The 10976-nt window shown below is 52.4% G+C and overlaps 1 protein-coding gene across 1 annotated transcript in view; it reads right to left on the minus strand.

Moving 5' to 3' along the window:
• LZTS2 (leucine zipper tumor suppressor 2) overlaps nt 1-4973 on the minus strand; it is a 172348-nt gene extending 167375 nt beyond the window's left edge. Inside the window, exon 1 of the mRNA XM_073685295.1 lies at nt 4556-4973. Coding sequence (XP_073541396.1) covers nt 4556-4973 — 418 coding nt within the window. The remainder of the gene's footprint in view (nt 1-4555) is intronic.
• Between the last annotated feature and the right edge of the window lie 6003 nt (nt 4974-10976).

A 10976-nucleotide genomic window follows, 5' to 3' on the forward strand; every position in this document is an offset into this window, starting at 1 on the left:
TCACTTACTCAGTTTGTCTGTTCCTGAAAAAAAAACAAAAAAAAAAAACGGGATAAACAGAACAGCTGAACGGACATGTCAGCAGAGCCTTAAGGAGGACTTCTCACCAGTGTTTGCATGTTGTGGAGATATTAGGTTGTAAAGTTTAGGGTATCATTTATGAAAAGTCCAATGGGGCGATATTAGAGATTCTGAGGGCGTGTACTTTTCCCCTGCATAACGCCTCCTGCTTATGATTGGTCAACATCATACAGGGGAAAAGAAGAACACACCCCCAAGAGTTCAGAAGAACATGCCTTCTCCTGCGCAATGTAATGATAGTCAGCCCTGATCTCTGCAGCAACTGTGTAGTATAGAGCAGAGCTGAGTGTCATTAAAAACACCTCTTGTAGCTTTCACCTCATAGCAGTCAGTGAGATTACAACCACCTCTGCAGCTCTAATCTCACAGCACTGTAAGCTCAGCTGTATCTTCCCTCCCCCCACACTGACTGCTGTGAGATGAAAGCTATAAGAGGTGTTTGTAATGACACTCAGCTCTGCCCTATACTACAAAAAGTAACTGTAGCAGATCAAGGCAGTCTTTACATGTCTCACAGAAGAAGGTATGTTCATTGTTCTTATGTTCTGATCTCTGGTACCGCCCCCTTGGAACTAAAAAATATAACCTAAACCTTACAAAACTAATATCTCCTTAAAGATGAGGAGAAAGTAAAAAAATTAATAACATTTTATTCAGCTCTGCAGCTTCTAGTCCATGATGCGACCAGTTTAACATGCTCAAACTAGTTAAAGGTCCTCTTGAAATCCCCCATACACATTAGACTAAAGGCGGAACTGACCGACAGTCTAATGTGTATGGGGGCCTCCTGAAACAATTGGGGAAGGATCCGGTACGATACTGTGTATGGGGGAATCAGGAGAGAGCCGTTTACAGCCATCTGATGTGTATGGGGGGCTTTAAGAGCAGCATCTTGTCTCCTGTCAGTTGAGGTTTTCTTATTCTGTAGCCTGTTCTCTCGGTTATACAGCCATGTTGGCGCCATATAAATGAAGGATATTATTATCAGACCCCTTTGCACAAGGTATGCATGTTTTTATTCAGAACCCGGAATGAGAATATATCCTTGTATTCATCATTGTTTCAGAAACAGAAAAAGCATCTAAATAATAAGTGACGGTTCATAAAGACAAACACGTCTGACTTCATAGACACGTGTATCCCATAGGTGACCACAGACACCATGCAGAGGTTAAAGGGCACAGACTCAATCACATGGATGTCACTTTTAGCTGTCCAGGCACATGTTTCGGGTGGAGAACGATTTTCTTATAGATAAGGGCAGAGTGTGACCGATGGGCTACATCTGGCCCTCTGCCCAAAGGGCGGAAAACACTGGCCACAGCATGTGGCTGCCTTCCTCCGCCTGTGTCCCGATTTCACCACTACCTGCATCCTCAGTTGAATATGTGGCGCCCCTGAGTGTTCGGTCGCCACAGAGGTATTGCATCTCATCCAGAGGTGTGGTACCTCACTCTCAGGTAAGGAAGGAGTACAGCTCAGGACCCTAACACCAGCATTCACTACACCACATTTCCGGGGGGACAGGGCGAGATTGCTCCTACGGGAGAGCACAGTCCCTGGTCCCTGGCTGGAGTGGGGGGAACCACCTAAAGAGGGGGAACCATGTAGTGGATGGGGTGGAGGAAGTAGATCCTGGGAGCACTTGAGTAGGAGTATATAGAGGGAAGCCATCTTGGGATGTGGGTCCAGACAGTCTGAGGAGAAGTGGAGAGAGCAGGGGCTCTGTAGGAGCTCTGCTCCAAAAGTGTATAGGAAAAGAAAATCCCGGCACTCACGTGTTGATAATCAGTTGATTTATTCCACAACTCATACAAGACGTTTCAGCCTGTCCAAGGCTTTTTTCAATTGTCTAAAAATTGAAAAAAGCCTTGGACAGGCTGAAACGTCTTGTATGAGTTGTGGAATAAATCAACTGATTATCAACACATGAGTGCCGGGATTTTCTTTTCCTATAGACATTGTTTTCCACGAGCACCACCCTAGCTATACGGAGTGCCGACTATTCCTTTTTGACACTGCTCCAAAAGTGGGCCTAGTCAGTGAGGCCCAAGCCTGTAAAGGAAGAGAAGAAAAGAGGAGAGGGAGCAGTAAAGGCTCCAGGAGTAGAAGAGAAGGGATGCTAGGGGTATGGGCAGTGCTGGAGGCCACCCGTACGCCCGAATCTACAAGACAGTGGAAGGATCAAGCCGCAGAGAGGAACGGCCCCTTAACTAGCACGGATACTTCAAGTCCATCTAGCAACCGGAGGTGGCTGTACTTTCAGGGTGCAGACACCCACTACCACAGTTAATACTCGCCGAAAAGGTGGCCACAGAGGGCCCAGGGGACTGCAGGTCGCCCGCCAAGACCCGAGACCACTGGATTGGGACACTGTGAGGCGCAGGACAGGAGGGAGAGAGCCAGCGCAGGAAGACGACTGAGGAAGGCACATAGAAAGGGGTCCTGTTAAGTGCTCTGGAAATACCTGAGGGTGGACTGAGCCCCTCACTGAGTAAGCGCAGCACGCCGAGGGAAGTTGCACTGGTACCTGTAACTTGAACTGCAATAACCGTGAGTAAAGACCCTGGGACAGCACTATACTGACTCTGTGGTTATTACTGACACCCTACACAACCACCATCATCCACATACTGCCCTGAAGCTGACTCTTCCTGTGGGGAGTTATACCACCTTTGCTGCAAAACCACCAGCTTCAGAGGACTGTTCCGCAGCGGCGGCCTCCATTAGCCGCACTCACAGGTGGCGTAGTCGGACATTAAAATCTATACATATAAATTTCCCTTGGATTGAGCGCCCTGGGTCATGGTCCGGGTCACCGCCAGCGACTACAACCCCCAGCATCTACCGGCCCGGCACCGGGCACCCCACGGCCCAGGGGGCACGTCAAATACATGGTGGAGGATGGAGCCACCGGCTCCTTTTTCCACAAATCAGTGTGTGTGACTGAGACAGCTGACATAATGACGTCACTACATCGCGTCTGCTGTGCGGAGCATCAGTGCACACAGCAAAGAACGAAGCAAAAGCACCGGGGATGGGAATATATGTTGTGGGGGGGTTTTGTGTGACTGTATATAGGGAGGACTGTGTGTGGGGCTCCTACAGTATATAGGGGGACTGCGTGTGGGCCTCCTACTGTAGATATGGGAGGCAATGTGTGGGCCTCCTACTGTACATATGGGGGGGGGGGACTGTGTGTGGGCCTCATGCTGTACATATAAGGGGGACTGTGTGTGGGTCTCATGCTGTTTATAGGGGGACTGTGTGCGGGCTCATACAGTATATAGTGGGTCTGTGTGTATGGCCTCCAGCTGTACATATAATAAATAATCTTTATTTTTATATAGCGCTAACATATTCCGCAGCGCTTTACATACATTATCATCTCTGTCCCCATTGGGGCTCACAATCGACATTCCCTATCAGTATGTCTTTAGAGTGTGGGAGGAAACCGGAAACCCTGGAGGAAACCCACACAAACACGGGGAGAACATACAAACTCCTTGCAGATGTTGTCCTTGGTGGGATTTGAACCCAGGACCCCAGCGCTGCAAAGCAACAGTGCTAACCACTGCGCCATCGTGCCGCCAATAGGGGGGACTGTGTGTGGGTCTCATGCTGTTTATAGGGGGGGCTGTGTGGGGGCTCATACAGTATATAGGGGGGTGTCCGCAAACTTAATTTTGCACAATATTAAGTCATACAATTAATATAAAATAAGAATATATATTGAACAGAATTCATTTCAGCCCCCCCACGACAGTCACAGAGCACAGTCTCATGTGGCCCCTCGGGAAAATTAATTGCCCACCCCTGCTGTAGAGGAACAGTCCAATTCCAACAAACATCATAACGCTCGACTCCGCAATTATCAAGTGCCTCAATCGCAGCGACATCTTCGGAGCCCTATATATTCGGGCAGGTGAAGATTGCCCCGGCTCCCCGCGATCGCATCCGCGGAGAGCTGCCATGGTCACTGCCCCTGCGGTTGGCGCGGTCATCTTCACTTTGCTCGCTCACCATTGAACCCTCCCGGGGGCATCTCCCAACTTCACAAATTATAAGCTCTGCGCCTTGTCTCAGGCCACAACACGCTGGGCGCCTCCTCGTACAATGCGGGAACATTACAAGCGGTTTCTTCACTTTGCAACATAATTATAATTTACGGGACAGATTCGCGGGGGGTGTCATAGTTGTTAGACAAAGTATAAAAAAAAATAACAATCATTTTGATTCAAGATTTTTACTTGCATATTTGATCTTTCGCTGCAGAATCTCTTCGAATGCAAAAAATTATCAAAAGTTAGTCTGAAACTGCTGTGATCTCTGCTCCACAATGGGAGCGGGCACTTTAAACCTGCCCTCCTCCTCTGCCCGTGTCCAGCGGCATCTCATATGCGATTCATTAGATCCCAGCCAGAAAGTGCAGTTCTGCCCCTGCACCCAGTACAGTATGCAGAGAAGCGCTTACCTGGCAGGAGGGCAGCGCCAGCCGTGCACCCGGGCAGGATAATCCAGCAAGTCTCCAGCAGTCCCCGGACCTCACACTCTCCCCCGGTCTGCTCTGTGTTAGTATTGCCGGGACAGTCAAATCGGACAACCCCTGCCTCCTCCCCACTGGCTGCAGAACAGCACACGCCCCCTGCCGTCAGCTGCTCCACACTGCGCCTGAGAGCGGAGGGGCCCCGACAGGGACTGCGCGACGGACTACGAGGCCGGTACTTAGCTTGGAAAGTCCACTGACCGACCAGATAACTGTGCCCCGGGCACAGCACAGAGAGGGCACCGAGCAAGGGGTCATAGCTCCGAGCAAGGAGGGCATAGCACAGAGAGGGCACAGCACAGAGCAAGGAGGACAGCACAGAGAGGGCACCGAGCAAGGGGGGCATAGCACAGAAAGGGCACCGAGCAAGGGGGGCATAGCACAGAGAGGGCACCGAGCAAGGGGGGCATAGCACAGAGATGGCACAGCACAGAACCGGAGAGGGCACCGAGCAAGGGGGGCATATCACCGACCAAGGAAGGCATAGCACAGAGCAAGGAGGGTACAGCACAGAGAGGGCACAGCACAGAGCAAGGAGGGCACAGAGAGGGCATAGCACAGAGCAAGGAGGGCACAAAGAGGGCATAGCACAGAGCTAGGAGGGCACAGAGAGGGCATAGCACAGAGCAAGGAGGGCACAGAGAGGGCATAGCACAGAGCAAGGAGGGCACAGAGAGGGCATAGCACAGAGGAGGGCACAGACAAGGCATAGCACAGAGCAAGGAGGGCACAGAGAGGGCATAGCACAGAGCAAGGAGGGCACAGACAAGGCATAGCACAGAGCAAGGAGGGCACAGAGAGGGCATAGCACAGAGCAAGGAGGGCACAGACAAGGCATAGCACAGAGCAAGGAGGGCACAGAGAGGGCATAGCAAGGAGTGCACAGCACAGAGAGGGCATAGCACAGAGCAAGGAGGGCACAGAGAGGGCATAGCACAGAGCAAGGAGGGCACAGACAAGGCATAGCACAGAGCAAGGAGGGCACAGAGAGGGCATAGCACAGAGCAAGGAGGGCACAGACAAGGCATAGCACAGAGCAAGGAGGGCACAGAGAGGGCATAGCACAGAGCAAGGAGGGCACAGACAAGGCATAGCACAGAGCAAGGAGGGCACAGAGAGGGCATAGCACAGAGAAAGGAGGGCATAGCACAGAGCAAGGAGGGCACAGACAAGGCATAGCACAGAGCAAGGAGGGCACAGAGAGGGCATAGCAAGGAGTGCACAGCACAGAGAGGGCATAGCACAGAGCAAGGAGGGCACAGCACAGAGAGGGCATAGCACAGAGCTAGGAAGGCACAGCACAGAGGAAGGAGGGCACAGCACAGAGCAAGGAGGGCACAGCACAGAGAGGGCATAGCACAGAGCAAGGAGGACAGCACAGAGAGGGCACCGAGCAAGGGAGGCATAGCACAGAAAGGGCACCGAGCAAGGGGGGCATAGCACAGAGAGGGCACCGAGCAAGGGGGGCATAGCACAGAGCAAGGAGGGCACAGCACAGAGAGGGCATAGCACAGAACCGGAGAGGGCACCGAGCAAGGGGGGGCATATCACCGAGCAAGGAGGGCACAGCACAGAGAGGGCATAGCACAGAACCGGAGAGGGCACCGAGCAAGGGGGGCATATCACCGACCAAGGAGGGCACAGCACAGAGAGGGCATAGCACAGAGCAAGGAGGGTACAGCACAGAGAGGGTACAGCACAGAGAGGGCACAGCACAGAGCAAGGAGGGCACAGAGAGGGCATAGCACAGAGCAAGGAGGGCACAGAGAGGGCATAGCACAGAGCTAGGAGGGCACAGAGAGGGCATAGCACAGAGCAAGGAGGGCACAGAGAGGGCATAGTACAGAGCAAGGAGGGCACAGAGAGGGCATAGCACAGAGCAAGGAGGGCACAGAGAGGGCATAGCACAGAGCAAGGAGGGCACAGAGAGGGCATAGCACAGAGCAAGGAGGGCACAGAGAGGGCATAGCACAGAGCAAGGAGGGCACAGACAAGGCATAGCACAGAGCAAGGAGGGCACAGACGAAGGCATAGCACAGAGCAAGGAGGGCACAGCACAGAGAGGGCATAGCACAGAGCAAGGAGGGCACAGCACAGAGAGGGCATAGCACAGAGCTAGGAAGGCACAGCACAGAGGAAGGGGGGCACAGCACAGAGCAAGGAGGGCACAGCACAGAGCAAGGAGGGCACAGCACAGAGAGGGCACCGAGCAAGGGGGTCATAGCTCCGAGCAAGGAGGGCACAGCACAGAGAGGGCACAGCACAGAGAGGGCATAGCACAGAGAGGGCATAGCACAGAGCAAGGAGGACAGCACAGAGAGGGCACCGAGCAAGGGGGGCATAGCACAGAAAGGGCACCGAGCAAGGGGGGCATAGCACAGAAAGGGCACCGAGCAAGGGGGGCATAGCACAGAGAGGGCACCGAGCAAGGGGAGCATAGCACAGTGATGGCACAGCACAGAACCGGAGAGGGCACCGAGCAAGGGGGGCATATCACCGAGCAAGGAGGGCACAGCACAGAGAGGGCATAGCACAGAACCGGAGAGGGCACCGAGCAAGGGGGGCATAGCACAGAGAGGGCACCGAGCAAGGGGAGCATAGCACAGAGATGGCACAGCACAGAACCGGAGAGGGCACCGAGCAAGGGGGGCATATCACCGACCAAGGAGGGCACAGCACAGAGAGGGCATAGCACAGAGCAAGGAGGGTACAGCACAGAGAGGGCACAGCACAGAGCAAGGAGGGCACAGAGAGGGCATAGCACAGAGCTAGGAGGGCACAGAGAGGGCATAGCACAGAGCAAGGAGGGCACAGAGAGGGCATAGCACAGAGCAAGGAGGGCACAGAGAGGGCATAGCACAGAGCAAGGAGGGCACAGACAAGGCATAGCACAGAGCAAGGAGGGCACAGAGAGGGCATAGCACAGAGCAAGGAGGGCACAGAGAGGGCATAGCACAGAGCAAGGAGGGCACAGAGCAAGGAGGGCACAGAGAGGGCAGAGCAAGGAGGGCACAGCACAGAGGGCATAGCACAGAGCAAGGAGGGCACAGCACAGAGAGGGCATAGCACAGAGCTAGGAAGGCACAGCACAGAGGAAGGAGGGCACAGCACAGAGCAAGGAGGGCAAAGCACAGAGAGGGCACAACAAGGAGGGCTCAGCACAGAGCTAGGGTGGCATAGCACAGAGCAAGGAGGGCACAGAGAGGGCATAGCACAGAGCAAGGAGGGCACAGACAAGGCATCGCACAGAGCAAGGAGGGCACAGAGAGGACATAGCACAGAGCAAGGAGGGCACAGCACAGAGAGGGCTCAGCACGGAGAGGGCATAGCACAGAGCAAGTAGGGCACAGCACAGAGAGGGCGCAGCAAGGAGGCCACAGCACAGAGCTAGGGTGGCACAGCACAGAGAGGGCATAGCACAGAGCAAGGAGGGCACAGCACAGAGAGGGCATAGCACAGAGCTAGGAGGGCACAGAGAGGGCATAGCACAGAGCAAGGAGGGCACAGCACAGAGAGGGCATAGCACAGAGCAAGGAGGGCACAGCACAGAGAGGGCATAGTACAGAGCAAGGAGGGCATATCACAGAGAGGGCAGAGCAAGGAGGGCACAGCTCAGAGAGGGCATAGCACAGAGCTAGTAGGGCACAGCTCAGAGAGGGCATAGCACAGAGCAAGGAGGGCACAGCACAGAGAGGGCATAGCACAGAGCAAGGAGGGCACAGCACCGAGCAAGAAGGGCACAGCACACAGAGGACATAGCACAGCAAGGAGGGCACAGCACAGAGAGGACATAGCACAGCACGTAGCAAGGAGGTCACAGCTCTGAACAGGGATGGCACAGCATTGACCAACGAGGGCACGGCAAAGCACAGAGACTGCATAGCACCAAGCAGGGAGGGCACAGCACAGAGAGGGCATAGCACAGCACCGAGCAAGGAGGGCACAGCACTGACCAAGGAGGGCACAGCACGGAGCGAGGAGGGCACAGCACAGAGAGAGCATAGCACAGCACGGAGCAAGGAGGGCACAGAACCGGTGAGGGCACAGCACTGACCAAAGAGAGCACAGCACTGACCAAGGAGGGCATAGCACAGCACAGAAAGGGCATTACACAGCACCGAGCAGGAGGGCACAGCACAGCACCGAGCATGAGGGCACAGCACAGAGAGGGCATAGCACAGCACCAAGCATGAGGGCACAGCACAGAGATGGCATAGCACAGCATCGAGCAGGAGGGCACAGCACAGAGAGGGCATAGCACAGCACCGAGCAGGGAGGGCACAGAACAGAGAGGACATAGCACAGCACTGACCGGGGAGTGCACTGAGCCAGAGAGGGCACAGCACTGACCAAAGAGGGCACAGCACAGAGAGGGCATAGCCCAGCACCGAGCAAGGAGGGCACAGTATCGGAGAGGGCATAGTATAGATCAAGGAGGGCACAGCACTGAGCATGGAGGGCTGTTAGAACCTTGATCTTAGGTTTTTTCCTTTGCTGGTCACATGACCTTGTTGGCCTATTTAATCCTGCTGCGCCCTTCTGGCTTTGCTGGACTTCATTGTATAACTACTTTCTAGCTAGCCTGTGCTCTGTATCTAACTGTTAGTTTGCTTGGTCTACGGACCTCTGTGTTCTATATATTTTGTTTGTTCGTCTGTCTGCTACTATTTCTGTTAGGAGGTGTCCCTTTATCCTCCCAGTCCTTAGTACTTGTAGGGATTCCCTCCCCACATCTATAGGTCTCCGTACAGACTAGCTTAGGACTTTAGCAGGTCTGATCGCAGGATCAGGTCCCCTGTTACATCGTAGGGATTAAGCTGAGTTCTATCGTAGGGACATATCTCCTCTCTTTCCTTAGCTCTGGTAGCAGAACATAACAGTAAGTCCAGCCCGCAAATTCTCTAAGGAAAGATTTTTCTGTTCCATCATGGTGTCGGTTCTGGATTTGGCTAAACGCCTGCAGGGACTCTCTCTGGAGGTGGCCGAGCTCCGTCAGCACGTGAGTAACTGTCCTGGAGCACATTTCTTGGAGCCTAAGGTACGTTTGCCGGATTTATTTTTTGGTGAACACCGAGAATTTTTTTCATTTAAAAATGCTTGCTTATTGTATTTTCGTTTGAGACCCAAGTCCTCTGGGGATGAATCCCAGCGCATAGGGTTCATAATGTCACTTTTGCGCAAAGAACCTCAGGAGTGGGCCTTTTCTTTGCAACCTAGTGATTCATGCTTCAGATCAGTGGATAGTTTTTTTTCTGCTTTGGGGCTATTATATAATGATCCTGACCGTGTCTCATCTGCTGAGACTGAGTTAAGACGTTTGAGACAGGGATCAGGTAATGTGGAAAAATATTGTACTCATTTCCGTCGATGGTCTACTCAAACAGGGTGGAACGATTCTGCTCTGAAAAGTCTATTTCTTGCTGGGCTCAATGAAAGGGTTAAAGACCTGCTAATTGCTTATCCTACACCTGAAGATTTGCAACAGGCTATGCAATTAGCTATACGGGTGGATAGGAGACTGCGTGCAAGGGTTAATGAGAGCAAATCCTCTGCTATGTCAGTTTCTGGTTATGAGAATGTGTGTACTAACAGTGGTGAACCGATGGAGATTGGATCGGTGGCACCTCGCTCTCAAGAAAAAGACCGTAGATTTTCTGAAGGCTTGTGTTTCTATTGCGGAAAATCTGGTCATTTGATTAAAGGCTGTGAGCTTCGTATGAAGAAAGAAAAAAAAATGGTCAGTCATGCCCGTATTGCCTGTTTAAATTCCAAGGGTGTATTTTTAGCTGCTTCCACGATTGCTCAGGAAAAATTAATGGAATTTCGGGTGTTTGTTGATTGTGGGTCTACTCTGAATGTAATTGATGGGGGATTCTTGGAAAGACTCAATTTAAAACCCGAACCTTTATCATCCCCCATTGCTGTGGTTTCAGTGGATGGTTCCCCTTTGAAGAATATTACTCTCAAGGTCTGTGAATTTCCTCTCACTATTAATGGTGTTCACCATGAGAAATTGGATTTGGTAGTTTTGAATAACTTGCCTTCTCCAGTAATATTGGGATTGCCCTGGTTAAAATTTCACAATCCTGTACTGGATTGGTCTACCAGTGAAATTAAATCCTGGAGCCATAAATGTTATGACAAGTGTTGTAACGGGCGCATTGCTGCTTTGGATAGGGGAGAATTGCCTGTTCCTATTCAGGATTTTTGGAGAGTTTTTTCTGAGAAGGAATCGCAGGTTTTGCCTCCCCATAGAGACTATGATTGTTCTATTGAATTTGTCCCTGGAGCGACTCTTCCTAAAAGTCGTTTATTTAACCTTACTATTCCTGAGAGGAAGGCTTTGGAG

This window comes from Phyllobates terribilis, unplaced genomic scaffold (genome assembly GCF_046119375.1).
Source record: "Phyllobates terribilis strain yellow unplaced genomic scaffold, ASM4611937v1 Scaffold_5__5_contigs__length_657084704, whole genome shotgun sequence".
In the NCBI taxonomy this organism is placed as follows: Eukaryota; Metazoa; Chordata; class Amphibia; order Anura; family Dendrobatidae; genus Phyllobates; species Phyllobates terribilis.